At 50.2% G+C, this 17,423-nt stretch overlaps 1 protein-coding gene across 1 annotated transcript in view; it reads right to left on the bottom strand.

The window, feature by feature from the left end:
- ABCC3 (ATP binding cassette subfamily C member 3) overlaps positions 1–17,423 on the bottom strand; it is a 42,523-nt gene that overhangs the window by 5,855 nt on the left and 19,245 nt on the right. The window contains exons 11-29 of the mRNA XM_081027663.1: positions 17,216–17,308; positions 15,748–15,951; positions 15,504–15,650; positions 15,010–15,097; positions 14,576–14,642; positions 14,216–14,342; positions 13,965–14,141; positions 9,470–9,637; positions 8,989–9,181; positions 7,905–8,019; positions 7,586–7,733; positions 7,279–7,486; positions 6,700–7,010; positions 5,136–5,335; positions 4,834–4,960; positions 3,677–3,778; positions 1,484–1,630; positions 1,148–1,306; positions 386–552 (exon numbers count right to left, since the gene is read on the bottom strand). Of these exons, the coding sequence (XP_080883789.1) occupies positions 386–552; positions 1,148–1,306; positions 1,484–1,630; positions 3,677–3,778; positions 4,834–4,960; positions 5,136–5,335; positions 6,700–7,010; positions 7,279–7,486; positions 7,586–7,733; positions 7,905–8,019; positions 8,989–9,181; positions 9,470–9,637; positions 13,965–14,141; positions 14,216–14,342; positions 14,576–14,642; positions 15,010–15,097; positions 15,504–15,650; positions 15,748–15,951; positions 17,216–17,308 (2,948 nt within the window). The remainder of the gene's footprint in view (positions 1–385; positions 553–1,147; positions 1,307–1,483; positions 1,631–3,676; positions 3,779–4,833; positions 4,961–5,135; positions 5,336–6,699; positions 7,011–7,278; positions 7,487–7,585; positions 7,734–7,904; positions 8,020–8,988; positions 9,182–9,469; positions 9,638–13,964; positions 14,142–14,215; positions 14,343–14,575; positions 14,643–15,009; positions 15,098–15,503; positions 15,651–15,747; positions 15,952–17,215; positions 17,309–17,423) is intronic.

A 17,423-nucleotide genomic window follows, 5' to 3' on the forward strand; every position in this document is an offset into this window, starting at 1 on the left:
TCCTTTTACCTGCTCCACAGGTTTCAGTCCACAACCCTCCCAGGCCAGCATGGCATTGACAACCTACTGGACAAGACTGAATGGGGCTTTGGAATCTCCCAGACCTGGTTCAAGTCCCAGGCATGGCTTCTCCCAGCTATGTGACTTTGGGCCTGCCTCAGTTTCCTCATTTGTGAAGTGCGACCTCTGAGGAATCAGTGAGACAGTGCTCTGTGCCTGGTACACAGAATATGTTCAAGACAAAACAAGGTCCCCTAAATGCACCCAGGCTGAGAAGGGAGTGAGAAGGGCAGGAGGAGGGAGCCTTGACTCTGTGTCATTTGATGCGAGATTCCCTAGCTGTAAAGGGTGTGCCGTTTCTGACCCACCCACCCCCAGCTGTTACCTGAGATTCTCTCCTCCCTCAGAGCACTGGAAGTCCAGGCCTCCAGGCTGGGAGCTCACAAAAGTGTGCAGGTGGGACAACTCCAAGGCCCGCCATAGGTCTTCTTCTGAGTAATTGTCAAAGGGGTCCAGGTTCATACGCAGGGTCCCCGAGAACAGGATAGGGTCCTGGGGACACAACAAGGCCTTAGACGGGAGGCCCCATAAGGTGCCATGGGCCCCAGGGTCAGGGAAAAAGAAAGGATTGAGGTGGCAGCATTTACACTCTGTCCCTAGCCCTCCAGGAGGGAGGCAATGGCCAAGGAGATAGAAAAATGCCTGTGGGGCAGTGATAACCCTCAGCTCTGCCAATCACAAAATCCTCCGCTAAAGCAGAGACCGGAGCGCTAATCTGACTCCCAAGTGTCCAGTCAGCAGGAAAAAAATACCTCAAGGAGCCAGTAAAAGTGAAATGTAATTCAGACCTGTGAAACAAGGAAGCCAGGACAGAATACCTCAGAGGTGGGGAGACGCTTCTGGGCTCTGATGTCTCTGGCCTCATTTGTTGGCCCAGGAGGTTGAAGGGCAGGGTCTGATTGGGCCAGGGTACATCTGAGCCTTCCAGGTCCATGACATGTGGCCGCTCTATGGCTCTGCTCTTACTGTCTGGCTCTCCAGCCTCCCAGACAGAGGTCCCAGTCTTGGACCTCAAGCTACAGAACAGGGGTAGGGTCTGCTCCCCAGGGTCACTGGCCAGTGTGGCCAATGCACATCAAGCTCGTACCTGGGGGATGATTGTCAGCCGAGAACGCAGGTCGTGGAGTCCAATGTCTGCCACGTTGAGGCCATCGATGAGAATTTCACCCTCTGCGGCCTCCAGGATGCGGAACAAGCAGAGGGTCATGGACGATTTGCCAGCCCCAGTGCGGCCCACAATCCCCACCTGGAGGAGGTGTGGAAGGGCCGTCAGGGGGAGGCCAAGGGGTTAGTGGGGACACCTGCAGGACTTCTCCAGAAAGGCCAAACAAACATTCGAGCTGGAACACTAGCTCTCCCAAAGACCCACACTCCCCACAAGGAGTATGGCCACTTCCCAGGCACAAACCCACCCCATGCGCACCTTTTCGCCACCATGCACGCGCAGACTGAGGTCCTTCAGCACCAGTTCCAGGCCAGGCCTGTAGCGCACAGAGTAATTCCGGAACTCCACCTCGCCCTGCTGGGGCCAGTTCACGGGAGGCCTGCTGCCCTCAACAACCCAGGGGGCCTGGCCATGAGCGGAAGACAGGTTCTGCATCAGGGTGGCACGTCTCCCCGAGCCTGGGCCCTCCCACTTTTCAGTTTCCTTCTCTCCCATGGTCCCTGGGGGAGAGTCCCTAATGCTACTATGGACCACCATGTGCTTCAACGAATCCTTTATCCCTCTGCCTTTATTTCCCACAGAGTTGCTCCAAAACCTCCCCATCCTGCCCTCTCCCCTCTCTCCTTGTGCCCCATGCTCCTGAGCTGCCTGCCCGACCCCCCCAACCTGCCCTAGCTCCTCCTTTCCTCCTTGAGTGGCTACTCTGACAGAGACTGGGGTCACAGTGGTGAGCAAGACAAAGTCCTTGCTCCCCTGGGGCTTACATTCTGGTAGAGAGACGCATACAATCAACAGATAAGCAAATCTACATAATGTAAGAAGGTGATGAGTGCTGAGAAGCACTTGGTGTTGCTGTACTATACAGGGTGGTCCGGGAAAAATTCCTGGAGGAGGTGATATTTAAATAAAGACCTGAAGGAAGTGAGAGAAGAAGCCAAGTAAACATTTGGGGGAAGGACATGCCAGGCAGAGGGAATAGCAAGTACAAATGCCTCCAGGTGTGTCCTGGAGCACAGGGACAAAGGTGAGAGGGAGGAGACGTGTAGTGGGTGGCCCCATCATGGGAGCCAAAATGCCTTTGCAGGCCATTTTAAGGATTAAGATGAAGAGCTATTAGAGAGCTGTGCACAGAGAAATGATGTGATTTGATGTGTTTTTAAAGGATCCCTCTAGCTGCCACCAGGTAAAGGGAGAGGAGAAAGTGGAAACAGTGACTAGTTAGGCTTTTAACATAAATTGGGCATAAGATGATGGTGGCTTTGAGACAGACTGACTGCATAATTTGGGAGGCCCAGTGGAACATGGAAACATGGGGCCTTTTGTCCAAACATTACTAAGAATGTCCAGGTGGCAACAGCAGAGCATTAAATCAAGTATGAGGCCCTTCTAAGCGTGGGGCCTTTTTAAGAGTGGGGACCTGTGTGACTGCACAGGTCACACACCCATGAAGTCAGCCGTGCTTCATGGCAGAGGAAGCCAGACTGTCAGCAGTCAAGACAGCAAAGCAGCTAGAACGGACCAAGAGGTAACAAAAGAATGGGCAGCAGTGTTGATGGCAGAATTTTTTAGGATATGGAAACAGGATTATGTGTGTAAACAGGGGAAATAGGAATAGTAGACATAAAGACGGAGAATTTGAAGCTCCCAGTGAGTGGGGGATGATGGGGGCATGCTTGGGGAAGGCAGGGTACATGAGTGCGAGAGAGAGAGAGAGAGAGAGAGAGAGAGAGAGAGAGAGAGAGAGAGAGAGAAGGGCAGCAAGGGAGGTGAAAGCACTGGCATCGGTGGAACATAGAATCCAGGTTAGATGAGCCGATGGACAGAGGGACAAAGGCCGGTCACAGGATTGGAAGTCCCAGCGAGGACAAAATACTGTGATAGCAGAGGGCATGGAATACATGAGCTGAGAAGGACGCGAAGGGTGGTCTGAAAAAGGGATCCTTGACACAGAGATCTCAGGGATGGTGCGGCTTCTGGGCATGAAGAGGTCTGTGGTGTGGCCATGGAGGGTGTGAATGGAGAAAAGTTTGAATCTCCCAGTGGAGGACAACTCGCTCCCTTTCCCCAACAAAGGGCAGGCTGCCCCACCGCTGCTCCTTCAACCAAGCTGGTACCTTTGGCTGGAGGCTCACCTTCTCTGATCACGCCAGCTGAACGACCCCCCCTTATTTGCCCTCTTTGGGTGTACGGCCCCAGAGCCCTGCAGGGTGTCTTACTCCCCCTACTACATCAGAATGTGCTTAAGGGCGGATCTTTATCTTGCTCAATGGGGAACCCTCTACACCTCCTAGCGTGGAACTCTGGTTGATACTCAATAACGGCTGAATGGATGAAGGAAGAAATGAAGGGCCACCTGAGTAACTGGCTATGGGGTATAGGGATGGCAGGCCACCTAGCACCCTTCCCCAGCCATTCCAGATCCCCCCACCCCAGTCTCATCCCTTTACCCACCTCGGTCTCCGTCCTGGAGTACTCTTTGACTCTCTCCACAGCCACAATATTAGACTCCAACTCTGATAACATTCGTATCATCCAGTTCAGAGCAAATGTCACCTGGCCAAAGGGACTGGGTCATGGGAAGGGCGATCTCCACTCCCCCCAAAATGGCTTTGGGAGGAGTTCAGACTCCTTGATTATGCTCCTGTCCCATGTATGACCCGGGAAGTTCTGGGTAAGCCCATAGGTGTACCACCTGGAGCTCTAATCACAACTATACCTCAGTGAGAATGCAGACTTAACCAAGGGCCACCTCACCCAGTGTTTCCCAAACACTAATATGTACAAGAAAGACTTCCCCGATAACTTTCTGATGTAGTAGGTCTGTGGTGGGACCGGAGATTCTGCATTTCTAACATCCTCCCAGGTGATGTTGACACACTGGTCCCTGAACCGCATTTTGTGTTCCAAGGAGTCTTGACAGACATGCAGGATCCCGAACCCCACCCTGGGCCTACTGTATCGGAATCTACATTTTAACGAGATCTCTAGGTGATTCACATGCACATTAAAGTTTGAGAAGATTGATCTGTCTGGATCATCCTTTGTTTACCAAAGCATTCAAGACTTGAGCCAGCTGAGGCATTGAAAATGTGATCTACTTCACAAAATTCCAGTTGCAGTTATGTAACCCTTTGGCAATACAGGCTGATATCAGAGTGACCTGCCTGGCCTCCAGCCCAGGCTCCGGTCATCTTCTCCATGTACTTTCTCTGAAGGCATGTAAAATGAGGTGTATTCCAGCCCACACTTCCCTGCTCCAGGAACTGTCCAGATGGACCTTCTAGACCTTGTACACAGTCAAGACAAGTTCTGTTTTGTCTTTTGGGGACAAGCTGCGAGATAATTGTTCCAACTCCCCAAGGTAAAGACTCTCCTCCATGCTCTTATGACATTTTGTTCTTCCCTCTACCAAGACCTGCTCACCCGGCATTACAATCCCCTGCTTGTGGAGTGTCTCTCCGTACTTAACTGAGTTCACAGGCCTGGCAAGCTGAAGTTGTGGCTGGTTCCCACCCTGGGCAGAGCAAGGTGCTCAGGAGATACCTGTAACACCTGTGTGGCCTCTGTCCCAGTGGGGGCCCCGCCCTGGGACACAGACCCCTGTGTACCTGTAGCGCATAGGACACAGAAAGGCCCACCATCCCTGGACTCAGGGTGCTTCTCCCAATCACAGCGAAGAGTGCAGCAAATAGCACAACACAGTTCCCCACAAACTCCACTCGGACCCCCAGCCACCTGCGGGGATCAGACAAGGAGGAAATGGGGCAGGTGCAGGAAGGGGGGCAGTTTTCTGTTCAGGAGGAAGGAGGGGCTAGGACGCAGAACACCAGGGTCCCTCCTGCACAGCCCCTAATGGGAGCTCCAGGAGGAGTGTGCGTAGGGGGGAGTGGGAGGTGGGGAGGCTTCTGACCTGTTGGAAGCAATGTTGGGGTAGCAGCTCCTCTGGTTGGTGTCTACCCTAACGTCATTAATGGCCTCAAAGTCCCGGCTGCGGCTGTAGGCCCGGATGACACTGGAGCCAGTCACCGTCTCCGAAAAATGGGAGTAAACGGGTGAGCGGCTGACAGATTCCAGCCGCTTCAGTTGCCGTGATGTGGCCACATAGAAGCGCTGACAGAGGATGGAGAAAGAGCTTGGGGTCAGAACCATGGAAGCCCCAGCTCAGTTCTGCATACCCTCTTAACCTATCTGGGCTCCTCCCAGCTACCCCCACTCGCCCATATGACCTCGCTCCCTTCCCCTACTTGAAAGAATCTGAGACTGGGGGTCCTGATGTGGCTTCACAAACTCATTCCGCCCTTTCCCTCTGCTCAGCTCTGCTTAGTCTTCTAGGCTTCCCACAAAGCCTTTCCTGATTCCTTCCCGCTGTCAACCCCCTTCACCCTCTGTGTGGGCCTGAATTACAGCACTGACCTTGCTTTGCCTCCTAAGTCAGTGAATATGCCTATCTCTACGTAAGGGCCCTAGCAATGTGCTCCCACTGTCAAATGTTTTTGCAAAAATAAGATAATCTTATCTTCTTTTTATTAAAGAGCCTCTCCTTCCCGTGCCCCTATCCAATTGTTTAAGTTTCAGCCCTGCAAAAACACAGTTCTGCCTCTAGCTTCCATCCTCGACCCTGTGGATCCCAAGTTGGCTGGAGCCGTACAGGACGTGTGTCTGAGAGTCTCCTGCCCAGATCACAGTCTCCACACACAGGGGCTGCTACCGTGTTTCCCCGAAAGAAAGACCTAGCCGGACCATCAGCTCTAATGCGTCTTTTGGAGCAAAAATTAATGTAAGACCGGGTCTTATTTTAATGGAATATAAGACTGGATATAATATAATATAATATAATATAATATAATATGATATAATATAACACAATACAATACAATACAATACAATACAATACAATACAATACAATACAATATAATACCAGGTCTTATATTAATTTTTGCTCCAAAAGACACATTAGAGCTGATTGTCTGGCTAGGTCTTAGTTTTGGGGAAACAGTAGTCACCTTGTGGATTAACTTCAGCAACTGGTTAATTCATGGCAGCACAGGGATTCAGCCATACGAATGCCTTTTACAGTTAGCTCTATCTGAAAGTTATCAATTCATCTTAGAAATATACATACATATATATGTTTAGAAATGTAGAAAAAGAAGGGAAGGATAATGTACCTCAAACTCTTAACAACATTTTTTTAAAAAATAGCCAGCAGGAAGAAGTTCCAGGATCAGTCACAATTTACAAGGATATCATGTTATCCTAGCAACAACCTTATGGGGCATGTTCTATGATTCTCTGTATTTTATAGGTGAGGAAAATGAGTTTCAAAGAGGGAAAATAACTGACTGCCATCCCTAACCAAATCCAGCTGCAACCCTGGGGTCTGACTCCCTGGTCACCTGCCCACACAAAAGCTCCACCCACACAAGCACCTCGCCCTCCCTCCCACAGCCATGCCCACCCACTTGCTGCGCACCTGCACAAAGACGTAGAGGGCAGCCAGAGGCAGGATGACCACAGCGAAGAGCGGCGTGCTGACCACAATGACCACGATGGTGGAGATGGCGTTGTAGAAGGAACCCAGCAGCGTGAGGATGGTGGGGGCCAGAACCTCATCGATGACGTAGATGTCCTTGGAGAAGCGGTTGAGGATACGGCCTGAGGGCGTCGTGTCGAAGAAGGACTGTGGCGAGCGCATCTTGTTGTGCAGCAGCATCTGGTGAAGCAGGCGTGCAGCCTGGACACTGCCCACCGCCATCGTGATGGCCGACAGCACCACCAGGAGCCCTGTTAGAGGAGGCAGAGGGGCACTCACTCACCTGGGCCAGGTGACAGGCATGCAGGGGCAGGTTCCGGGACAAGGGATAGCCGCGGTGGGCTAGACAGGCTCAGAGGCACGTGGACCACTAAGAAGGGTTAGAGAGGCATGGGGGCAGGGCAATGGCTGTGATGGTGAAGGGAGACTCAGAGGCAAACACGTGGTTCGGGGGCCCTAGCAGCCGAGAGGTAAGGAAGGGGCCGTTGGAGCCCCTCCCAGGTATCTCTGCAGGCTCACCTTGCAGAATTCCCAAGGAGGCATAGACACCCAGCCTCAGGGAGGTGTTGTTCTGTTTGCCAGCCACCACAGCCTCGTCGGTCCAGGCACTGAGCCATATGTTGGCCCCAATGGCAGCTGCACTTTGACCCGCGTACAGCAGACAGATGACCAGTGCGGTGCAGAACCCGACAGCCTTGGCATAGTCCCAGAACACCTTCAGCTTCACCTACGTGGCCGTGGCAGTGAGGGCAGAGGACTCCCGCGAGCCCTAGGACTGCCAGAGGCCTGCCCACCCTCTCCAGCCCTCCTCGTTCACCCTACTCACCCTGCCCGTCTCCATCTTCTCCTCTTCGATCAGCATCCCATTTGCCTTCATTTCTCCTGACTGCGCTACCTTTTCTGCTGGACCCAGGCGTCTTCGGGGCATAGTTCGAACCTGGCCCTCCCCTTCCGAGGACATGGCACTCAGCTGTCTGTAGAGGCAGCTGGTCAGGCCCAGAGAGGAGGCCTCGGACACACCCACAGGACAGAGCCCCAGGTAGAGGCCCAGGATGTGAGTCCCAGGGAGAAAGCACCCCACCTGGCAGGCCTTGGGGAGCCCTGGCGCAGCTTCCCAGAGGGTCTGAGAACTCTCAGGAGCTCACCTCATAAACTGCTTCCGGACCTCATACATAACTGACTCATTATCCATCAGGTCCGTGTGGCTGCTGAGTGTGTCTTCAATCAGCAGCACCCCCTCACCCTCTATATCCTCCAAGGCTGCCACGGGGCGGAGGGGTGGGGAGAGGGAGAGAGGAGACAGAGGTCAGCCAGCTCCCTGTAAGCCCCGTATCCCCCATCCCTACGCCAATGAAGGGGCCCAAATGAACAAGCGTGAGATAAGATGAGAGGGGTTGAAAGGGCAGCAAAAACAATAACGACAAAAAGAAATAACCAATTCTGTGTTGGGAAAAAGGGGGCAGCAAGAAAGAATTAGGTTAGACAAGAAGAAAAACTTCTCATTAGGAGAAGGGGATTCAACTATAAAGGTTAGGAGCTTGGGCTCTGAGTCAGGCTGGCCGAGCTTAAAGCCCTCTTCCTCACTGCATGACTTTAGGCAGGCATACCATTGTGAGAATTAAAGGAACAAATGTGTGTCAAGTGCTTAGCAAGGAGCAGAGCACTTAGTAAAAGCTCAAGACATGTTAGCTCTACATATAGCAAAAGGCAAGAAAAACCAGGAAAAGGTCTGTGAGGCAGCCCAGAGTTTGGGGTTGGGGAGCTGCGACTAGACAAGTGTGGGGTGTCTCATGAGCCCATGCTCTTCAGTATACCCCACGGGATTTTTCTGTTTGTTCATTGTTTCATCTCAGTGCCTGGAATAGTGCCTGGTCATTAGCTCAATAAATATTTGTTGATGAATAAATGACATTTCCAAGCACTTGCATATGTAACAAACAATTTAGCTATGAAACAGCCTTGCTGTACAGAGTAGGCCTGGGCCTTTCTGCCCTTTTGGCAATTGGGAAAACTAAGGGTCTGGGTGCTGAGCTGCTGACCCAAGGTCTCACAGTGAGGTGAGAGGAGGAGAAAGGACTTGACGATATCCAGTTCCCTTTCCTTCTTGGAGATGTCTGACCATCACACAGATAGCCCAAGCACCTCCCTTATACAACACTGGGTCTGTCCAGAGATACTCAGAGACCCCCAAGACAGGGAAGACGTCGGGAAATAGAGGGCCAGGGATACCGGTCCCGCCGTCTTCTTCCAAGTGCTCCTTGCCCTCATCAGGAGCATAGTTGTGGAGGAAGTTGGCAAAGGAGTTGTTACGCTGCAGGAGGGCTGGGTAGGTGCCCACTTCAGACACCTGTCCGTCAGCTAGCACTATGATGAAGTCTGTCTGGGGCAGAAAGCTGATGCCATGCGTCACCAATACTCGTGTCTGGGGAGAAGGCAGCAGGCGATCACTCCCACCACCCTCCAGCACAGGTGCAGAGCCACAGAGTGAGCGTGAGGCACCCATGTACCAGGCAGTATAGACAGGCACTTCAGGAACTCACCCCCTGCCCACCACAGCTGGCTCAGTGCCTCAGTTTCCCCTGCTGCCCATCCCACACTCCTGCCCATCAGACTCCCACATATCCAGGTCTCACCCAAACCCCATGGCCATCAGTTCTTTCCTAGGGCCCTAGATCTCACCTTAGCCCCCTTAGCCTCCCGAAGGCCTCACCTTGCCTGCCAGCACACCTTCTGGCCCGATGACTTGGTCAAAGATATGCTTGGCCACGTGGGAGTCCACAGCTGACAGTGGGTCATCCAGCAAAAAAATGTCAGCGTCACTGTAAACAGCCCGGGCCAGACTGACCCGCTGCCGCTGGCCCCCAGACAGGTTAATGCCCTGGATGGAGGAGGGAGGTAGGAAGTGGGTACAGGGTAGACACACGAGAGGGATAAGGGCCCTGTCCATTGTCATTCAGCAAGGCAGACCTCTAAATTCACATTTCACATGCCTGGTCCTGTCCTTGTGAAGCTGTAAGACCATGGAAGGAGGGTGGTGGCTCTCAGAGTCCTCCTGGGGCAGGTGAGGACATCCTGCTCCCTTTGCTCCATCACCACGCCCAGCTGGTTTCCCTGCCTGCCACCTTTGTTCCCTGGGAGACTGGAAATTCCCAGGAGGTCCTTAATATACCTTTTAATCTTCCACCACCCATAGAGTTTGCAGGTGACTTTCATAACAATTATCCCATTTGGTCCTCACATCAGTCCTTCCAGGGAGATATCATTAGCCCCATTTTCTAGATGAAGAAATTAAAGCCCAAGATGTAAATGGCTTTGTCCAAGGTCCTGGACTATTAAGGGCCCAAGCACGGACAGAAAACCAGCATCAACCCCAAGATCAGGTGCTAGAGGGGAGGTAAGACATCTCCTTAAACCCCCTCCATGATAAGGAAACTGAGGCACATAGCAGCAGAGTTGTGCCCAGAGGGCAGACCCTAGATGTATAGCTTGCTTTCCTACCATCAGGTCCCTCATTCCCTCTGCAATATGGCCCAGCTCTTTGGGGTACCCTGAGAAATTCATCCCTGGGGAGAGCAAATTTGAGGCATGGGGAGCTGGAGCAGCAAGTGTAGTGACTGAAGCATGTAGGCATGCCTGCATTCAGCCAAACAGTCTTTCTTGAGTGCCTACTATGTGCTGGACACTATATTAGGTTTGTGTGTGTGTGCGGTCCAAGAGAGATGGGAAGGAGCATGTCATAGATGGGGAGTTCTCTGGGTTCCTATAACTCCAGACTCCTACCTAAAAGTCCCCATTCCCACTGCTCAGTCTCAGGCCCTCATTGACCCAGACCACCATGGAGCCTCCTCACTGGGGCCTGTGACTTTGGGCCCCTCCACACTAGGGCCAGAGCAGCTTTTCAGCTGTTCCAGTTTAAAACCCTTCACTCACATGTCGAATATCAAAATAAATAACGACGGTAATGGATTATAACCCATTGAATCAAATAAGAATCCATGAGCCCATGTTGATAAAAAGAAATTGATGAAAAATAAAAAAGAGGAAAAGAAGAAAAAGTTCTTTCTTACAGTAAAATGCCAGCTAATAACTACTAAAGGAATGGAGTTCGAAAATTACCATTTGGCAAACATCATAGGAAACACTGACTCAGGTAAGAATCATCAGTGAATGTCATGAAATAAAATCATCAATGAAAGACAGCACCTCAATCAAATGATCAAAGTTAACATTGTCAATAAGGCACAAATTGACATCTTGTGCCTCCAGATAGGATGCATGAAAAAACCCCACATATAATCCAGACCTAATTGTGTTCAGATTGAGAGACATTCTACAAAATAACTGGCCTATACTCTTCAAACTGTTCAGGGCCTGGAAGACAAAGACTGAGGAGTTACCCAGATTGATAGAGAATAAAGAGATACTACAAGTAAATGCACCGCATGATCCTGGACTGGATCTGAGACCAGGGAAGAAAAGAGCTTAAAAACAAAAAGACATTATTGGGACAAATGATGACGTTAAAATACAGTCTGTGAATTAGATAATAATATTGTATCAATGTTAAATTTCTTGATTTTGATAAATCAACCACAGATATGCAAGAGAATGTCATTGTTTTAAGGGAATACACACTGAAATTTTTAGTATTAAAAAAGCACTAAAACTGTAAAACTCTTAGAAGAAATCATAGGAGATAAGTTTCGTGACATTGGATTTGGCAATGACTTTTTGGATACAACACCAAAAACACAGGCAATAAAAGTAAAAATAGATCAATTGAATCACATCCAAATTAAAAACTTCTGTGCATCAAAGCACACAATCAACAGAGTGAAAAGGCAACCTTGAGAATAGGAGAAAATGTTTGCAGCTCATATATCTGATAAGAAGATAATATCCAGTACAGGAAGTCCTCACTCACTGTAAGTCATTGATAGGTTCTGCAACTTGAAGCTAAACAACATATAATGAAACCAATGTTACCATAGGCTAACTGACATAAACAAGAATTAAGTTCCTACAGCATCTCATCAACATTATAACAAAACAATATTGAATAAAATAATGCTATTGAAGACCTATGATATACATAAAGAACTTGTACAATTCAACAACAACCACAACAAAATAAACAACTTGATCAAAAAATGGGTAGAGGACTCAACCAGACATTTCTCTAAAGAAGATATACAAATGGCCAACAAGCACATGAAAAGATGTTCACCATCGTTAATCATTAGGGAAATGCAAATCCAAACCTCAATGAGATACCATGTCACACCCATTAGGATGGCTAGTACCGTGTTTTCCCGAAAATAAGACCTAGCCGGACAATCAGCTCTAAGGCATCTTTTGGAGCAAAAATTAATATAAGACCCAGTATCTGTTATGTTATGTTATGTTATGTTATGTTATGTTATTCTTATACTAATTTTTGCTCCAAAAAACAAATTAGAGCTGATTGTCCGGCTAGGTCTTATTTTTGGGGAAACACGGTATCAAAAACCAAAACCACAACCCCCTTCCAAATGGCACAGGTGTGTGGCCAGGATGTGTAGAAGTAGGAACCCCTATGCATTATTGGTGAACTGTAAAACGGTGCAGCAATTATGGAAAACAACATGGTAGTTCTCCAAAAAATAAAATAGAATTACTGTATTATCTAGCACTTCCGCTTCTGGGTATATACTCAAAAGAATCAAAGGTAGGGTCTCGAGGAGATATTTGCACACCCATGTTCATAGTAGCAGTGTTATTCACAATAGCTAAAAGGTGGAAGCAACCTAAGTGTCTATTGACAGGTGAATGAATAAACAAAATGTGATATATACATACAATGGAATATTATTCAGCCTTAAAAAGGAAAGAAATTTTGATACATCCTATAACATGGATGAACCTTGAGTATATTATGCTAAGTAAAATAAGCCAGTCACAAAAAAAGCCAGATACTGTATGACTCCATTTATGTGAAGTACCTGGAGTAGTCAAATGCATAGAGACAGGAAGTAGAATGGTGATTCCCAAGGACTGGGGGAAGACAGGAATGAGGAGCGGTTGTTTAACAGGTACAGAGTTTTAGCTTTGCAAGATGAAGAGTTTTAGAGACTAGTTGCACAACAATGTGAATCTACTTAACGCTCCTGAACTGTACACTTAAAAATGGTGAAGAAGGTAAATTTTACATTATGCGTATGTTGCAACAATTAAAAATAAATACATAAACTAAAAAGCAAAAACTTTCACTGATGTCTTATGGTAAAACCTTAACCAAGGTCTTCAAAGCTCTGCCTTGCCCTATCCTCTCCCTGCCCCTTCCTAACCCATCCACCCACCATTCCTCAGCTCGCACCTTCAAAGACTTTCCATCACTCTTGGTAAACGCCACAGTTCTTACAGTGGCCTGCAAGGCCCTCTGTGACCTGGCTGCCTGGATAGCAACCTAGCCTCATCTCCTCCTCCTCACCCCTGCTCACTTCCAGACACTCTGGCCTCCGTGCTGATCCTTAAATGCCCCAATCACTCTGCTGCCTCAGGGGCTTTGCACTTGCTGTTCTCTGCCTCTAAGACCTTTCCTGCAGACAGGCCTCCATGTCCCCAGACATGGCCCACTCCCTCCCTTTGTTCAGGTTTCCTATTCTCAGTAAGGCTTTGCCACGGCACTCGGACAATACAGCCCAGCACATATTCCTATATCCTTTCCCTGTTTCATTCTTTCCCCCTTAGGATTTATCTAATATATTATATTATCTAATATATTTTTTACTTCTTTATCTTGCTTATCATCTTCCCCCCACTAGAATGTAAGCTACATGAAGGCAGAGATTTTAGTCTAGTGTGGTCACTATTATATAACATTGCCTGGCATATAGTAGGTGTGTAATAAAATCTGATGAATGAATGAATAAATGAATGAATAGATAATTCTTTCTCAGCTGTTAAGATTCAGCTCAAAAGTGAGGGTTTGCCTTATGCAGACTGCCCCCTCACTGCCCTTCCTGTACCCTGCACAGGCCTTGAGCCCCTACATGTTCACAAGTTGGTCTCCCTCAGTAACAGGTGTTTCCCCAGTGCCTAGTACACAGCTGGGCATATCACATGAATGTGTGAATGAATGCACGCATGCACATATGGACCTGGGCTGGGTTAAGGTGAACAGCTGTATATGCTGACGCCCCAGAGGACGGGAGGGGACCATGTACCTTCTCTCCAATCTCTGTCTGGTCCCCACCAGGCAGCACCTCCAGGTCAGCTAGCAGGGCACAGGCCTCCAGAGCCCGTTGGTAGCGCTTGGGGTCCAGCGCTTGGCCAAATAGCACATTTTCCTGAAGAGTGCGGTTCTGGATCCATGCCTGCTGGGGCACGTAGGCCACGGAGCCCTGGCCACAGGAGAATCCCACAGTTACCTTGGGGTTTGCAAACTTCCTTTCCCAGGAGTCCTCACCCCTCTCACCTTCATATACACTTTGCCTTCCAGCTTCTCCATCTCTCCCAGCAGGGCAGATACCAGGGAGGTCTTCCCACAGCCCACGGGCCCCACCACGGCCACCAGTGCCCCTTTTGGCACCTGGATGTCTAGGCTGGGGACAAGGAAATCAAGAGCCCAGTCAAACTAAAGATCAGGTTTTTAGCCCCCACCTTCCACTTAGAGACCCAAGTCCTGCTCGCTTCCAGATAACCACCCTGACAAGTGAGGCTTTTCTGGCTTTCCAGGCCAAAGACTGGGGGGTGAAGATTGGGGGGGTAGGCGCTGCTATGGATCTGACATTCGGTCCCCTTTAGGCATCTGAGAAGGGGTGGGAGAAGTTAGTACCTGTGCAGGGTCGGGGGCAGGTCCGGGGCCCAGGTAAAGGTGCCACTGTCTATGATGATGGCATAGCCTGGAAGGGTCAAGGTGTACAGGGTCAGGGGGGCCCAGGGCACAGGGGAGAAGGTCGCTGGGGATGGGGTGGTGGGAGAGGTGTGGGGAGCCCTAGGGGAAGGGGCTAAGGTATGAAGGCAGGGAAACATGGGGGCAGGGAGAAAGGGCAGGAAGTCCTGTGGCAGTAGGAGCCCCAGGGGAGGAAGAAGAGTGGTGGTGGGGGGCCTGGGAAGGAGTCAAGGAGAGGAGAGCAGAGAGCTGGAGAAAGGAGAAGGAGGACATAGAGGAAGAAGAAAAGGGGTCACAAGAGAAAAGTTCAAAGCTTGGAACAAGGATTTTCTGTAGCAGGGCTGTGGCAAGGGCAGCCCAGGTAGAGGTGTCTGGACCTGGAGTGATGGTCTTTCTTTCCACACACTGGGGGTCAAGTTCATCTTGGCTCAGGAAATGCTGGATCCGTTTCAGAGACACACTGGTCTGTAGGAGGGTGTGAGTCATCCTGGAAGCTGTGCTTTTTCTATCCCACTCCCTCCAAACTTGCCTGGCCCCCAACTTCCCGGGTGAGGCAGAGCCCCCTGAAGGCCCAGACACAGGTTCTGGGGCCCCTCCCATGCCTGAGTCTTCCCTGGCTCCCACTGCCAAAGACAGGGTCCAGGTTGGTAAGAAGAGGCTGTCTCCAGAACTCAGGTTTCCAGGGACCCCACCTGACCTTCTCAGACCCCAAATGACCACTGATTCTCATGACCTCATTCAACTTTGCATAATTCTCCATAAGGCCAGATGGAGATTCCAGGAACTCTCCTTGATTATCCCTGACCCGAAGTGACCCCAAAAACCTTCCCTCCCTCACTCCAGCAGAACCTCCAGTCCCCCCGGGGATTACCTGGGTCAGGCTGCTGATTACAAAGGGCAGCATGCTGAGGGGGTTCTTTAAGATATTGAACAGGGTCACAGACACAAAGGCCTTCTCGGCGTCCAGCACGTTGTTTGGGTCCACGGACACGTACACACTGATGGTGATGAGAGTCACCTGGGTAGCAGTGAGGGTGGGTGTCAGGGTGGAGTCTACTGGGCCCAGAGGCCTGGGCTGGCCAGGTGGGAGGGCAGCCCCGGAGGGAGGGCCTCACCAGGAAGGGGGTACAGATCCAAATGAAGACAGATATAGCATAAAGGTAGGTAGCCTGGCGCAGCAGCCTGAGCTCGTCTTGTCGAATGCCTTCCACCTGCTGCAAGAAGCTGGGTTCCCAGGCATACAGTTTCAGCAACTTGATGCCACCCAGGATCTCGCTCATCAGCTTGATGCGGGAGTCCTTGAACTTCATTTGTTCTACCTGCGGAAAGAATAGCATTGGCATGCTCCACTCCCTTCCTCAGAACTGTACCCACAGGGGCTCATACCATCCATGTACTGGCACACACTGCAGCCATTCAGGCTGCTTATCATTCTTCCTCCCTGCTGGGCCTGTGCTGTACCTCAGCCTGGAATGCCCCCACCAGCCTCCCCTCCCCCCCACACACAAAATCCAGCTCCAACCTCAGTGCCAGTGGCAAGGTCCCTCCCAGGCAGCATCCTCTGCCTTCTTCCCGGGGTTTCTAAGGCACATTGTACTTGCCTTTTGTCCCTAGAGCAATCTCTGTGCATGGATTCTTCCCCAGTTGGACTGCCAGCCTTCTGACCCTAACCCAGGGTGTAGCATGCCAAATTACTTTATTCATCTAACCCCTATTTATTGAGTGCCACTATGTGCCAGGCCACGTGCTAGGTTTAGACATAGGGCAGATAATGCTGAACGAGTCAAACAAGGCCCTGGCCATCATGAAGCTGACAGTCTGATGGGGGAGGCAGGTAGGAAGCAAACAATTACCTGAACAAATGCCTAATAAATTAGTATGCGTACTCTGACGAGAAACAACAGGATTCTGTGAGTCTGGGAAATCAGGGTTTATGCTGGAAGGTGGGGGAAGGGAAGGAGTTGGGCAAGGAAGGGAGGAAAAGCATTCCAGGAAACCGTGTGTGTGTGTGTGTGTGTGTGTGTGTGTGTGTGTGTGTGTGTGTGTGTGTGTGTGTGTGTGGTGGCGCACCGGTACCTAGAGCTTGGTGCTTTTGGAGAAAAGGAAGGCCAGCTTGGCTGAAATTTGGCCATATTTTAGGGGTGAGGTCTTGCAAGGTGAGCAGGGGCCTGGTGGGTGATCCTAGGGACATGGTCATTTATACTGTGTGCAGGGGGAAGCTGCTAGACTTCAATACATGTTTGTAAATAAAGGACTGGATGACTGGCTAGTTACAGTCAACACAGTGTGGCAGGAGAAACTCTCATTAGACCAGAAGACGTAGGTTCAAGTTCCAGCTCTGCCAGATTCTGGACTGCCATAATCTCTCTGGGCCTTGGTTCCTCAGCTGCAAAATAAAAATATTTCTAAAATGCTTTCAGAGTTGTTGTGAGGATAGAGGGAACTAAGGTTTGTGCAAGTGGCTTTTAGCCATCCATACTCAGTAAGCAAGGTCCCTGAGAGGCCCCAGGTTAGTGAATGCCTTTCCCTAGGTACCTCGCCAGGTGCTCCAGGCAGGAGCAGTGCACCTGTGACAGCACCCACCTGGAAAGCACGCATCTTCATGGCCACAGCTCCGTTGAGTGGGATCAGCAAGACCACGAGAGCAACTCCAGCCAGCACAGAGGGACCCAGGTTCTAAGGCGGCACCGGTGGGCAGATAAGACAACCAGGTAACCAAAGTGTACAGGTAAACAGAATCCAACAGACAAACGGAGGCTTATGGATCTGCAACATAGAGATGGGCAGGAAG

Source organism: Rhinolophus hipposideros (genome assembly GCF_964194185.1).
Source record: "Rhinolophus hipposideros genome assembly, chromosome: 20".
Taxonomy (NCBI): domain Eukaryota; kingdom Metazoa; phylum Chordata; class Mammalia; order Chiroptera; family Rhinolophidae; genus Rhinolophus; species Rhinolophus hipposideros.